Source organism: Myxocyprinus asiaticus, chromosome 2 (assembly GCF_019703515.2).
Source record: "Myxocyprinus asiaticus isolate MX2 ecotype Aquarium Trade chromosome 2, UBuf_Myxa_2, whole genome shotgun sequence".
In the NCBI taxonomy this organism is placed as follows: domain Eukaryota; kingdom Metazoa; phylum Chordata; class Actinopteri; order Cypriniformes; family Catostomidae; genus Myxocyprinus; species Myxocyprinus asiaticus.
In genome coordinates, this window is record NC_059345.1 from 7,634,797 (window position 1) to 7,650,513 (window position 15,717).

The 15,717-nt window shown below is 39.2% G+C and overlaps 1 protein-coding gene across 12 annotated transcripts in view; it reads left to right on the plus strand.

Moving 5' to 3' along the window:
- LOC127411912 (neogenin-like) overlaps positions 1-15,717 on the plus strand; it is a 251,656-nt gene that overhangs the window by 230,199 nt on the left and 5,740 nt on the right. For 7 of the 12 annotated variants that reach the window (XM_051647860.1, XM_051647870.1, XM_051647809.1 and 4 more), the window contains exons 18-27: positions 2,010-2,148; positions 3,944-4,051; positions 4,407-4,601; positions 4,835-4,867; positions 5,261-5,323; positions 6,335-6,473; positions 6,587-6,822; positions 9,170-9,262; positions 9,941-10,093; positions 12,982-13,230. In XM_051647860.1, coding sequence (XP_051503820.1) covers positions 2,010-2,148; positions 3,944-4,051; positions 4,407-4,601; positions 4,835-4,867; positions 5,261-5,323; positions 6,335-6,473; positions 6,587-6,822; positions 9,170-9,262; positions 9,941-10,093; positions 12,982-13,230 — 1,408 coding nt within the window. The remainder of the gene's footprint in view (positions 1-2,009; positions 2,149-3,943; positions 4,052-4,406; positions 4,602-4,834; positions 4,868-5,260; positions 5,324-6,334; positions 6,474-6,586; positions 6,823-9,169; positions 9,263-9,940; positions 10,094-12,981; positions 13,231-15,717) is intronic. The other 5 variants (XM_051647887.1, XM_051647906.1, XM_051647818.1 and 2 more) reach the window with 4 other exon arrangements.

Genomic DNA, 15,717 nt, shown 5'->3' on the forward strand with positions numbered 1-15,717 from the left:
CAAACATAAAACAATGTCTGTAATATCCTACATTTATTTCAATTTCAGTTGAAAATCACCCTCACATTCCTCGTCTCCCTCGCACTTACACATGCTCACACACATACATATGCACGCACATGCACACATGCACACACACGCAATACCTTGTTACTCCTGTGCCGAAAAGCGGCGCATCCTCCGTTGCTAGTTCTAAAGTGACATTTTCGAACTAGCAACGAAGGCTTGAGCTGTACCAAAGCTAGAGACACTTGATCAATACAACAGTTTCTATATTATCTGAAATATCTGTGGGAAACACCCCCGCGCCCCCCTCCCCCTCTCACACACACACTCCCACACACACACAATCCCACACACGTGGACACACACATATACGCATTACGCACACACTTACTTGTGAGCGAAAATCAGAGCCGTCATGTCAGCGCACACCTGCATCTCTGTGGGGTTGAAAAACGTTGTTAAGGTTTACATCTGAGAAGCTATATACAAAAATGCGACATTCGCTGATGCTGAGAAGTGCTTAAACTTGCATCTTGGCGATTTTGACACAGTGTTACTTCTGACGAGAGCTGCAACAAAAGAGGTAATCCTAGAAGCGATCTCTCTGTTTCTGAGTTTGTCTCTTTCGATCCCTCAAACACAAACTCACACACACATGCACAAACGCACCACCTTATTACTCCAGTAAGTCCTCGAGTAAAGCAGCGCAAGCCTCACAATCCTCCGTTGCTAGTTCTAAAGTGACGTTTTTGGACTAGCAACGAAGGCTTCAGCTGTATCAAAGCAAGATGCTGAATCCGTGGCAGAAGAAAGTAGTTCCACTCACAAGAGCGTTTTAGGGATGAAAACCAGAAAACGTCTTGAGATATAAAACTCTTAGCGATGTCTTAAGGTGTGGTAACTTTGGTGTAAGCAGAATAATTGACGACGGACCATTGAATTATTGAAAAATATTGAAAAATAATGCACCACCTTGGGTGTGCATTATTGTTCAATAATTCAATGGTCCGTCATCAATTATTCTGCTTACACATCTTGTATCAGCATCTTGCTTTGATACAGCTGAAGCCTTCGTTGCTAGTCCAAAAACGTCACTTTAGAACTAGCAACGGAGGATTGTGAGGCATGCGCTGCTTTACTTGAGAAGCAAAATGACATAAGATATTAAGTCTTAATGTATTCTTTATTATTTTTTACTTAAAATGTATGCTTAAAGTAATGTTCCAGGTACAATGCAAGTTAACCTCAATTGACAACTTTTGTAGCATAATGTTGATTACAGCAAAAAAATAATTTTGACTCATCCCTCGTTCATAAAAAAAGAAGCAAAAATTGTGGTTACAGGAATGCACTTACAATTGAAGTGAATGGGCACAGTCCGTAAACATTATAAATGTCAACATGATTTTAGTGTCATAAAATTGTTTGCTAACCTTATCTGTGTGAAATCCAATATTCAACTTCACTGTCGACGCAATGCTAGTAAACCGTTAAGCGATTTTATCACAAAAACATCATGTAATATGGATATTTTACCCACAAAATACCTGTAGATTAATTGTCGAGCTTAAATAGTATTGATCCTGTAACATATTTTTAAAGCAGTTTTCCTTTTCAATTAAGTTTATTTTACTTGCCATTGGCAACATTTCTTTTTTCTCTCTCTCTCTTTTTTTTTAAGCATAAACCTCACAAAATTTTGGTAGATTTATCTGAAAACAAGATTTAATCTTCAGTAATTTTCCTGCTCAAATAAATTTATTTTTGAAGTTAAGATATTTTTCCAGAAAACAACACACTCACACACAAAAAATACACTAGTATGAAGAATCAGAAAATGATTTTTATGAGTGCATACAATTTTGAGAGCAAACACGAATGTCCAGAAATATTGCTAGAAGTCCTACAAATTACTATATACATTTAGAGGATTATGATGAACACAAAAACTTGTTACAACTTCTGAATACCATCATGTCGTGACGTTGGTTTACTTGTTTTAGGTGGCCAACACCACCACCCTCACTCACACAGTGACGGGTCTGAAGCCCAACACCTTGTATGAGTTCTCAGTCATGGTGACTAAGGGCAGGAGGACCAGTACATGGAGTATGACTGCACACGGAACAACTTTTGAATCAAGTAAGTATGTGATTCACCTGTTTAGGAATAACGAAACAACCAGCACTTCTTAAATAGAAATGTCAAAGCATGTTCTCCAGACATGTTGAGCTGTGATGCTCATGTGGAGGATGCAGGTTTGATTCCAGGCTGTGTCTTGTTGCAATCCCATTCCTCTCCCTCCAATCATTTCCTGTCTTCTCTTAATTACAGTGACAAGAAAAGTATGTGAACCTGTTGGAATTAGCTAGTTTTCTGAAATAATTGGTCATAAAATGTGATCTCATCTTCATCAAAGTCACAAGTATAGACAAACACAATGTGCTTAAGCTAACAACATACAAACAGTATTGAACACATCCTGTTAAACATTCACAGTGCTGTGTAAAAAGTAAGTGAACCCTTGGATTTCATAACTGGCCTCCTTTGCCAGCAATAACCTCAAACAAGTGTTTCCGGTAGCTGCAGATTAGACCTGCACAATGTTCAGAAGGAATTTTGGACCATTCTTCCTTACACAACTGCTTCAGCTCAGTCATATTCTTAGGATGTCTGGTGTGAATGCCTCTCTTGAGATCATTGCACATCATCTCTATTGGGTTAAGGTCTGGGTACTGACTAGGCCACTCCAACAGGTGGATATTCTTTTTTTTTTATGTTTAGGGTCATTGTCCTGGTGCATCAGTTAACTTCTACTGAGCTTCTGCTGGCACACAGCCACCCTGACATCATCCTGTGGGATATCTTGATAAACTTGGAAATTCATTTTTCCCTCAATGATGGCAAGTGGTCCAGGCCCCGAAGCAGCAAAGCCCTTTGGGTCATCTTGGCTTGGCAGCCACTTCTAGGAAGAGTAGCCACAGTACTAAAACATCATTTTTGACAGTTTGTCTAGATAAATTTGTAACCCTTTCCAGCTTTATGCAAAGCAACAATTCTTGATCGTATTCGAAGGTTTTCTGAGATCTCTTTTAAGCGAAGCATGGTCCACGTCAGCAGATGCTTCTTGTGAATAGCAAACTCAAAATATTTAAGTGCTTTTTAGAAGTCAAAGTAGCTCTAACCCACACCTCCAATCTCGTTCCATTAATTGGAAGCCAGTTTTGCAAGTCCTGACTTTAATTAGCTTATGTTGGCATCATTAGCGTAGGGGTTCACATACTTTTTCCAACTTACACTGTGAATGATTGAATGATGTATTTAGTATGTACTAGAATAATGCAATGATTTGTGTGTTATTAGTTAAAACAAATTGTGTTTGTTCATTATTGTAACTTGGATGAAGATCAAGCTAGATTTTAAGACAAATGTATACATAAATGCAGATAATTCCAAAGGATTCACATACTTTTTCTTGACACTGCATTTCTTAAACTGATTATGCTTAAAAAGCTAATAACTTGTAAGGTCATATAAACACCTTAAACTGTGTTCTTTTATCAGGGAAAGCTCACAGAAGATTTAAGCAGATCACAATCAACAAATCTAGATTTTTGCCTGTTACCCCGATTTCCCTTTGCATGTAAACGTCTTTATCTGTGTTTATTGTTCACATGTCTGACAGTGAAAGGGGAGACCTGTCAAGACAGGTTTTCTTCTATTGTCCGTTTATTGATTTGCATGCAACCCCTTACAAAGGCTTTTTACAAAGAGCTGTATTTCTGTTGTACAAAATAAGTGCAGTCAAGAACCTTTAACGATATTATCAGATGCTAAGACGTTAAACTTTGGATTGATGTCTCCTAATTGTTATGAACATCAAGAGTGGAGGATTCATTATAGCATTGATTCACGATCAGTTCTTGTTTCACCCCAGTCCCAAGTTCTGCACCTAAAGACGTGACTGTAGTGAGCAAAGAGGGGCGACCACGAACCATCATCGTCAACTGGCAGCCACCTTCAGAGGCCAATGGCAAGATCACAGGTAAAGAAACTTATACTGAAATATAGCACCAGTAATGAACAGTGTTGACTGCCATATATACATTTTAGTAAAGTAGTGTAAAACTTGCATGCAAGTCATTGTGTTGTCCGATTTGTGAGCAAATAGTTTTTTTTAGTCAGTTCTTGACAATGAATAGGTCAGAAATGTACACAAATAGGTCTGAATGATTCATTAACTAGTCTGTATCCTAAATGATTTTAAAAATCTGTATCCAGTAATCAAAAATCCTTGAAAGGTCCATTTCTGGGTTTTCCATGGCCATGGGAACTGTCCATGAGCTCTGTAAGGCTCTTGTAAATCAACTGCCCCTATCTCTCTTTCCTTGCCTTCCCAGGTTACATAATTTACTACAGCACTGATGTGAATGCTGAGGTTCATGATTGGGTCATTGAGCCAGTAGTTGGGAACAGACTAACCCACCAGATTCAGGACCTCACTCTTGATACCACCTACTACTTCAAGATCCAGGCGCGTAACTCCAAGGGCATGGGTCCCATGTCTGAAGCGGTGCAGTTCCGCACTCCTAAAGGTAAACTAGATTATTTAGGAAATTCATGCTGGTCTTTTCAACAGGGTTTGGTTACCAAATTATTACTATATTTCCTAACTAATGAACATGCACATTTTTGATCACCTAAGCCTAACCCTTTGCGTTTACCCTCACCTATCTTTCATACTCACTTATACACAAGCTTCTGCTTAGCTCGGACTGCACGCCTCTCTCCCTCTAACCTTTCTCCTCTCCTTTTCCTTTTCTGCTAGCTGAATCCTCTGACAAAATGGCTAATGACCAAGGTAATTGCTCTTTCTTTTCTTACTCCACTAATGTCCTTAAATTGAAATGAGCAGCTTGTTTTTCCCTACACACTGAAATCCTTCAGCAGTCAGCGAAAGATAGAGCAGCTGAATAGATAACGAGAGGAACATCTCATTTGCTTGCCTGACTACTGTTTCTTAAGAGTTAATCAGTAAAATGCATATGTGGCTAAAACACAACACTACTAACAGTCCCTCCCCAAGCTCTTTTTTGGTTTATAGATTATGTATCATGCTTTCCTCTGATGTATTGCCAAGTGCGTGGTTTATCTATGTAAGCTGCATGTGGTTTTAACGGATGGATTGAGTCTTGATGTGAACTCTAGTTTCAATGTTCTCACCTGTCAATGCTATTTCACTGGTCTCTTGTAGCTCCTGGCATATCGGTGAAATCAGGAAGAGTTCCTGCAACAGACCAAGGCTTTGGATCAGTTGGTAATTGTTGTTTAAAGTGTTTCCAACCTAGCAACACCTTATCAACAACCAAGTAATACCTTAGCAACCATGCAGAACTCACTAGCAATGCCTTAGCAACCACCTAGAAATGTTAACCAACACCCTAGCAACACCTTAGCAACAATCTAGCAATACCATAGCAATATCTTGTAAAATCCATAGCAAAAACATTACAAAATCTTAGCAACAACCTAGCAATATCTTACCAATGCCCTAGCAACACCTTAGCAACAACCTAGCAATACACTAGCAGCCATGCAGAACTCACTAGCAATGCCTTAGCAACCACCTTGAAATGTTAACCAACACCCTAGCAACACCTTAGCAACAATCTAGCAATACCACAGCAATATCTTGTAAAATCCATAGCAAAAACATTACTTCATCTTAGCAACTACCTAGCAATATCTTACCAATGCCCTAGCAACACCTTAGCAACAACCTAGCAATACACTAGCAGCCATGCAGAACTCACTAGCAATGCCTTAGCAACCACCTTGAAATGTTAACCAACACCCTAGCAACACCTTAGCAACAATCTAGCAATACCACAGCAATATCTTGTAAAATCCATAGCAAAAACATTACTTCATCTTAGCATCAACCTAGCAATATCTTACCAATGCCCTAGCAACACCTTAGCAACAACCTAGCAATACACTATCAACCATACAGAACTGACTAGAAATGCCATAGCAACCACCGTGCAAAACTCTTATCAACACCATAGCAACCAGCCTGTCAACCATCCATAACAACTTTGCAACACTTTTGAAACAACCTAACAACCTCTTAGCAACATCCTAGCAGTCTCCCAGGACTCCCAAACAACGCCCTAGCAACTACCCATGAACACCCCTATCTATTTATCTATCTATCTATTTATCTGTCTATATGTCTGTCTGTCTGTTGCCAACATTCAAAGTTTGTCTTGACAATCATTCCTTTTCAAGTAATAAACATTTAACCTTTAGATTTTGCATGTTTCAGGGAAATCAGATATGTCTGGCACTGGCGATAACCACATCCTGGTTATCGTCATCATTGTGTCTGTGGGAGCCTTCACCATCATTGCGGTTGTGGTTGGAGCTTGCCTGTGTACACGCCGTACCACCACACAGCAGAAAAAGTAAGTTCCTCATGAGGTCAAGCTCAGATCTCCTGCTGAGGAACAGTCCTAATCTTTAGTGGGTAAGCATTTTTGCCTCAACTGTCTCTCTAACTGTTTGATTTTGCCACCAGAAAACGTGCAGCCTGCAAGTCTGCCAACGGATCCCACAAGTACAAGGGCAACTCTAAAGACCTGAAGCCACCAGATCTCTGGATCCACCATGAACGCTTGGAGCTCAAACCAATCGACAAATCACCTGAATCCAACCCAGTCATGACCGACACGCCAATTCCTCGAACCTCCCAGGACATCACCCCAGCGGACAGCTCCATGGACCCGATGCTGCAGAGACGCAACTCGTACCGCGGTAAGAACTTCGATTTAAAGATCCCAAGAAATCGAAATGGAAAACTAACCTTATTACTTACTGAATACTGCACGGAATATACTGCCTACTGTTTCTAAAGTGTCCAGTTATTATCTTAGAAATAAAATCCAATTTTGTGCAGAAAATTGTCAAATAATGACTAAAGTACATTGCATTGTTGGTATTTCATACAGTATTTTATGCAGTTTTACAGGTATTCTATGCATACAGAAAGTTTGCATTCTGTGCACAGTATACATACTACTGTATATACTGCAGAAATAGCAAGATTAGTATGGTAGTATGCTATTCTGCTATTCCACACTGTTTTGCCAGGCTGTGATGTAAACTAAACGTTATTGCCTATTACAAAAAGGACATGACTTTCAATGTTTCAAAAGGAAATATGGTATGTCAAGATAAATTGTTCGTCAAACATTTTCATGGGTATTTAAACAGTCTTCACCTGCTGCATTATCCATAACATCATACCAGTCACTGCAAAGGATTCTTAAAACTCACACCTGCTATTTGTTGTTATTGCTTGTGATTGGCATGTTGCTTTGCATACATTGAGAAAATCTTGCAACCTTATGTCTTTTGTTTTACAACCCCAATTCTGAAAAAGTTGGGATAGTATGAAAAATGCTTATAAAAACAAAAAGGAGTGATTTGTAAATTATATTCACCCTTTGCTATATTGAAAGCACTACAACTAAACATTATATGATGTTTTGCCTTGTGAATTTCATTGGTTTTTTGAAAATGTACAGTAATTTCAAATCAGATGATTGCAACACAGTCCAAAACATTTGGGACAGTCGAGTGTTTACCACTGTGAAACATCACCATTTCTTCTAATAACACTTATTAAGCATTTGGGCACTGAAGACCAATTTTCCCACATTCATCCGTTATGCAGGTCTTCAGCTGCACAATTGTACGGGGTCTTCGTTGCCGTATTGTGCGCTTCATAATGCATCACACATTCTCAATTGGAGATGGTCAGGACTGCAGGCAGGCCAATCTAGCACCCGCACTCTCTGCTTATTCTGCCAGTATGTGGTTTGAAGTTGTCCTGCTGAAAATTCCAGGACGTCCCTGGAAAAGACGGTGCTGGATGGCAGTATATGCTGCTCCAACATTTTTACATATCTGTCTGCATTAATGGTTCCCTCACAGATGTGTGAGTTACCCATGCCATGGGCACTGACACACCCCTGGCTCATACAGACGCTGGCTTTTGGACCTGCCGCTGATAACAGCTTGGATGGTCCTTTTGCTCTTTGGCCCGGAGAACACAACGGCTATGTTTTTCAAACACTTTTTGAAATGTGTACTCATCAGACCAAAAAACACAGTTCCACTGTTCTACCATCTAAGAGAAGTCAGCAGCGCTTCTGGGCAGTGTTGATGTATGGCTTCTGCTTTACATAGTAAAGTCTTAACTTGCATCTGTGGATGCAGTGGCGAATGGTGTTGATTAACAAAGGTTTACTAAAGTTATCCCAAGCCCATGTTCATGATATCCATTACAGATGAATGATGTTTTTTTAAGATGGTGAGGTCTGAGGGATCAGAGATGGTTTTAGTCTTGCCCTTTATGAACCAAGATCTGACCAGATTCCTTGAATCTCTTAACTATATTGAGCACTGTAGAGGGAAATGCCCAAAATCCTTCCAGTTTGACTCTGGGGAACATTGTTCTCAAAGTGCTGGATTATTTGCTGAAGCATCTGTTGGCAAATTGACAAGTCTCGAATGATCCTTGCTCTTGAAGGACTAGGCTGTTTTTGGAGGCTCCTTATATACTATGACACGATTGCCTCACCTGTTTAACATCTCCTGTTTCACATCGCCTTGTTATTTTAACTCGTCAAATTGTTATTAGTCTTAAATTGCCCATCTCAACTTTTTTGGAGCTTGTTGCAATCATCTGATTTGAAATGACTGTACATTAAAGAAAAAACAATGAAATTCACAAGGTAAAACATCATATAATGTTTAGTTGTAGGGTTTTCAATTTAGCAAAGGGTGAATTTAATTTAAAAATCACTCCTTTTTGTTTTTATTAGCATTTTTCATACTGTCCCAACTTTTTGGGGATGTAATAGATTGTATGATAATGGCCATCTGTTTTAGCCAATTCCTACAGCTCTTCACATATGTGTGTTTACAGTGCCCTCTAATGGACAAACAATAAAATCTCTATGCTAGAGTAAAACATCACATAACCTTGGCTGTTGAGAAGTCAGCTGGTAGTATGCACAGGCTCTTGTTCTTGGAGTCTGTCGGGCATGTTAGCCTCAGTCTCACACTGACTGGCTGCTCGCTGTCTGATTTGCAGGCCATGAATCAGAGGACAGCATGTCTACACTGGCAGGCCGTCGGGGAATGAGGCCTAAAATGATGATGCCGTTTGATGCACAGCCCCCTCAGCGTAAGTTTGTGATCTTGATCCAGGGACTGGAAACCCCTGATTTGGCCCCTTTTATTTCAGTTTGTATAATACTTATGCTGTTTTGGATACTATATAGATAAACATAAACAACCAAAAAAGGTTCCATGAGGCCATTATAATATAATGCCTGAAACATACACTATGCAAGTACACTTCCAGCTACTCAATTTCATGCATTTTTCCATGACACATTCCAAAATGACAGTTTGGACCACTCTATATGAGCAAAAATATTTTGGACTTTAAACCCCTCTGGACACTGGCATCGTTTATTTCCATCGCTAGTGCCTTACTCTAACCCTGATATTTTATTTTTTTATTTTTCTTTAAAAAAAAATATTGGAATGAGTAGAAATTGTTTTTATGGTAATCAACATGCAACAAATGCTTCCGATTGAGCTCAGTTTGTATTGAACCCAGAACATTTACAATGGGATTACCAAACATTGGCGTCAGCAGTTGTGTACTTGCTTAGATTGTGTTTCTGGTCTTTGACTAATTCTTTAGCTTAGCTACATATTGTTGTGTCTTTCAGTCTGTGTTGTTCAATGTCTGCATGGACAGATGTTATAGATGCACCATGCTCTCATATTCTCATGGCTTTGTGTGTCCTTGCGGTGTAAAACACGGCCCTCTTAAATTTGTGTCCATTCACAGCAGTGATTAGTGCCCACCCCATCCATTCCATTGATAACCATCACCATCATTATCACTTGGGTAGCCTGGCCTCGCCGACACGCAGCTATCTCCATCACCAGAGCAGCTCACGGCCCTCTCCGATCTCTCATCTAGACAGAGCTGAGTCCACAGGTAAGAGCGTATTTGTGAAGACCCTCATCATGCCTGGAGAAAAAAAAAGTGTTAATTGCCTGCATTGAGGCTTGTGCTCCTTGTGGAGCTCAGAGAATACTGTGAGATGGTCATTTTTGTCCAAGATGGAGCTACAATTGGTTGGTGACCATTGGGAACTGCGAAGAAACGTCCTAAATCTCTTAATTACTCTTTTACCTCTCTGTGAGCACATACTTACATCTCCAGTTCTTGCTATAGGCACCTGAAAGCTTGATAGCATTCACTTCAGCCAGTCTTCTTATGGTAGCTGATTTTACATGGTTTCTACCTGGTCTAGATGGTTGATTAGCTGGATTACTGGCTGGTGGGCCAGGTTTCAACCTGGTAGACCATCTTGGTCAAGCTGGTTAGAGCTGGTAGATCAACTTTGGCCAGCAACCATGTTCCAATAATCATCTTGACCACCTTAACGCAAACATGGTGGTCAAATTTACCTTATTAACTTTCTTAAAAAATGTTCCTGGCCTTAAAGGAACATACAAGTCAAACTCAGTTGGCAGAATTTGTGGCATAATGTTAATGTTTCTCCTTTTCTTTAAAAAAAGCAAAAAATTAGGGTGACGGTGAGGCACTTATATTGGAAGTGAATGGAGCCAATCTGTAAATGTTAAAATACTCACTGTTTTAGAAGTGTTGCCACAAAACATAAACAATATGCGTTCTAACATGATTTTATAATAAAATTGCTTAATAACCATTTTACAACTTTGTTGCCATGACAACGCAACAACGTAAACCCTAAAACAACCGTAAAAATGGCGATTTAAACAACTTTACAGCTCAGATATTTTAACAGTACAATTAATTATTCTACTTTTATAAAATTATAAGCTTTGCATTTCTGCCTTTGAACTCTCCATTCACTTCCATTGTAAGTGCCTCACTTTAACCTAGATTTTTTTAAAGAAAAGGTGGGATGAGTCAAACAATGTTTTTTTGTAATCAAAATGATGCCTCAAATGCTGTCGACTGAACTTATATTGAACCCGGAATATTCCTTTAATTGTGTGCGATTCGTCAGTGCATGAGATTCCTAAGAATGTTTGTATTTGTAATCTTTCATCAAAATGTAATATCTTGGTCTGCCTCTGAAATGGCTTACTTTCGGCTGACGTCATGTGAACCATTAGCCAAATAGTTATTTAGACATTGTACTGGGCTACTGTTATAGGTAATGCAGCCTTTCTAAAATCTTGCCAATATTTAACGCAGTATTTTAATGCTGGTTAAAGTTATACATCTTATAGCAATAATAGACCTTATTCAGTAGTGCCATATTTAATTTTTGACTGGAATGAAAATGAGGCTGTGAGTGATAGACTTAAATAACAGCCTCTTCCAGCCCGGCAATATTTTTGCAAACCAAAATTTCATGCTTCCTTACATGTTTCGCTGCAGTTTCCCAGTGAAAAGTCCAGCGGGGGGCGCCAAAAGCGAATGAAATGGCGTCGTAATCAGACAAGGTTTTAATTGATTAATAGATGAATATTTTAATGAGTAAAATGTACCTCCCTAACCTAAACCTTTAACCTAAACCTAACCAATAGTGTTCAGAAAGATAGAGGTGAACAAACAGACATCCTTACCCGAAACCAGCACCTAAACCTAACCAATAGTGTTCAGAAAGATAGAGGTGAACAAACAGACATCCTTACCCGAAACCAGCACCTAAACCTAACCGATAGTGTTTAAAAGCTAATTTGACATGAAAAGCATATTTACTGAAGCAACCACGTCATTTCGTGTCGCTTCTATGGTAGTTTTGCATCACTTTCACTTTTGTTTTGAGTGTCCTTGGCTGGGCTTGAGATTCGGTCTCCAAGCCCAAAATTCAACACTCATATTGGAATGACTGTGTAAAAGTAGGTGGGTCTGTAATGCAAGTGTTAAAATGTATAGTTTTTCAAATGCATAAAAAATAGTAATAGTGTTTTGGTATAATAACATAGCAGTGTATTAGTAATAGAGCAAAAAATAAGTGTTTATAAAGTCATAAACAGCCATAGTATCAGTGATTTGTGTGAAAGTGAATAAAACGAAAAGTTGTTGTAGCACCTCTAGTGTTAATTTCACCAGGAAACAACAGCAATACGTAGAAAGCGGCATGTAAAACTCAGTTTGCAAAAGTATAGTTATAGTAACATTCATTCTAGGTTGGTCTCTTCAATGGCATGCATGCTATAAAGCTCCTAGATCACATCTTATTTTCACACCTCGTGTTTTCCGAAAAGTTTTTTCAGCTAAAATTTTTTGGCAAGTGTGTTTTCCTAACGTTTCGTTAGCTGGACTATTAACACTGATGTAAACAACAGTACAACCCATTGATGAGACGGTCCATCCCTCACAGCCTCGTTTTCATGACCATCAAAAATTTTATATGGCGATTCTCTAAATAAGGTCTAGAGCAAGTACCAAAGATTTGAGAACATTACAACTGGCTTATGTATTGAGATGCTGTTGAGGGTGAATATGACCTTCAGCCTCCACATCCTGATCAAAAAGCCGCCTCCTGGGTGTTGGTGGTGTTTCAGGAGGGGAGTTGTCCTCCACAGTCCATCACATTCATGTCTGACTCCATTCTGGTCTAGAACACCCACTTTTCACAATTTCTGCTTAAAGAAATCCACACTATATCATTGAGCATACTGTTTAACTGGGAAATATGTCACATTACGAAAGTAAAATTGGTTGCAAATGTAATTTCATGTTGACTATACTGGTTTGACCTTGTTTTTCCAGCAGGATTTTCATACTCTCAATCATTAAGGATGCTCGCTTGCAGAATCGTTCCCTGCTGTGTTTGGCGAGTGCAGTATGTACTGAACCATATGCTGTTGTGATTACAGAGTCAGTGAGGAATACACCTAGTGCAGACATGCACCCCCCCTCCGGCCAGCCCTCCTGTGCCACTGAACCCTCAGAGACCGACATCAGTTACAACAGCTCAGTCACTGAGGACGAGCCCATGTTCACTGCGCCCACCGCACACGTGCGGCCCACACATGCCCTCAAGAGCTTCGCAGTGCCCGCCATCCCATCTCACCCACACTACGATTCAGCAGCACTGCCCAGCACTCCACTGCTCACTCAGACAGGTAAAACCACATTTACCAGAGATGGAAACTTGAGCCTGAGACTCAGAATCGTGTTTATTGCACCTAAGTTTGAAAAAAATTAACTTCAGACTTGCAGACTTCCAAATTATGTTAAGATACAAGGGAGCCTCTCATGCACGCTCGAATGTTTTTTCTTGTGAAAATGTGCATCATTTGCTAACTTTTTCTAGGAAATCCCTTGATGTATTGATAAAAATATTAGGGCTGTCAATTTAACGTCTAATTAACTATGATAATTTTTTTTTTTTTTTCAATTTGGAATGCCCAATTCCCAGTGCGTTTTTAAGTCCTCGTGGTTGTGTAGTGATTCGCCTCAATCCGGGTGGCGGAGGATGAATCCCAGTTGCCTCCGCGTCTGAGACCATCAACCCGCGCATCTTATAACGTGGCTTGTTGAGCGCTTTGCCACGGAGACAGCGCGTGTGGAGGCTTCACGCCATCCACCGTGGCATCCGCGCTCAACTCACTACGCACCCCACCGAGAACGAACCACATTATAGCGACCATGAGGAGGTTACCCCATGTGACTCTACCCACCCTAGCAACCGGGCCAATTTGGTTGCTTAGGAGACCTGGCTGGAGTCACTCAGTACACCCTGGGATTTGAACTAGCGAACTCCAGGGGTGGTAGCCAGCGTATTTTACCACTGAGCTACCCAGGCCCCCACTACGATTAATTATTAAAAAAATAGCGCATTAAAAATATTAACACACTTAATCATGTCCTCGGACTGTAATAAGAAATATTCCTACCATCGGAGCAATTTAAGCTTGAAGTACCGCCTGTTTTCAGCAGAGGGCACTAAGTGGAACTCCAGCTGTATAGGCAACGCTCAGCTGTAGATAGAACAAACCACACACGTTTGACACCAAGGACAGCACAAGATGAGGACGCATTCTTGGATTCAAATACTGGATAGAGTGCAGTTTTTATGACATGAACCAACCAAAATGAGACACTCCAAAAGCATACCTCTGACATGTGTACATAGACGCGTTCTTAGAAAAGCCCTTATAATGAATCTATCTCAGACATATTGACGAATTCAGTTGCAAAATGGATTGCTGTAGACTGTAGGCTTATGAAAGGCTTATGTTCAGTTATATGAAAATAAATAATATATTGCCTTCTCAAGCAAATTGTCTTATCAATGCTTTACTCGTTTGCCACAAAAATGTAATGCACTGAAATTATCAACATTTTTCTGAATTATATTTATAATTATGTAAATATAATCATTTATAATTATTTAATCATTATATAGTAAATTATTGTTATTTGAGGGCCTTTCTCAGCAAATATTTATAAATGCGAATAATTAATCGGCATATCATGTAATTATTTCGATTAAAAATTATAATCATTCGTCAGCCCTAAAAAAATATGTGAAATTATTTGTCCATCAACAGGGTTTATAAAACTGACCCGAAGCATATAGAAAATCGTGATTTGGAATCGTGACAAAAGACTAACATCCTGTCTACATCAGCCGCATGCTGATGTGACGTGCTGCTACGGGTTGAGGCTGTCTACACTGGACGCATCAAAATTAACATTCTAAATGACGTGCAGAAAGCACGGACCAATCAGCTCTGAGCTCGAGCTAAAGTTAAACAGTAAAAAATTTACCTTTTAATTTTATGGAAATCCACTGCTGTAAACATTTACTTTTTATATAATTATAACTGTAATGTGGTTAGACACAAAATATTATTTCAACAAGTAGAACCAGAAAAACCATGACTGTTCCCACGCATCCTGGAAAACCTGGAATTTTGCAATGCTGTTTTCCAATCATGGAAAAGTCATGGAAAATTAGAAAAATTCCTAAATGTCCTGGAAAAAAAGTATTCGTCCTGGAAAATATTTTAGTATGATAGAACTGTTTGATTATTTTGCTAACAAGGTTTTTGTCACATGTACAAAAACATGGTAATGATCAGGACTCAGAATAGGAGTCAAATACACAAATTTGTTTAGTTTTGTCACTGCTTGCAACTGCATTGTGAAACAACTGTCATGAACAAATCCCTGACACATACATTCTCTGCTCATCTGCTGAGATGACCTTTGCTTTGCTCCGACAAAATAGTTCAGGTATAGATATAGTACAAAATAAGATTTTTTTCGTTCCAACATTGCTGTTGTGTTAACCACAAAAACATTTGAGTTATAATCTATAGACAATGATGACGATCGGACCACTGATTTTTATTTTTTATTTTTTTTTTTTTTTACTAATTCATACCTTAAATTGGTATCGTGGTGATTCGGCCTTCACATCTCTGGATGTGAATTCAATAATTCAATGATCGGAGTCTGCTTATACCGTGGTTACCACATAGTATGTGGAAAACAAGGACAGAATCACAGAATCTAGTCATAAAAATGGCATTAGCTTTAAAACGCAGGATGTCATGGAATATGACATATTTGGACAAAAAGTTATGCTTGAATGCACAATT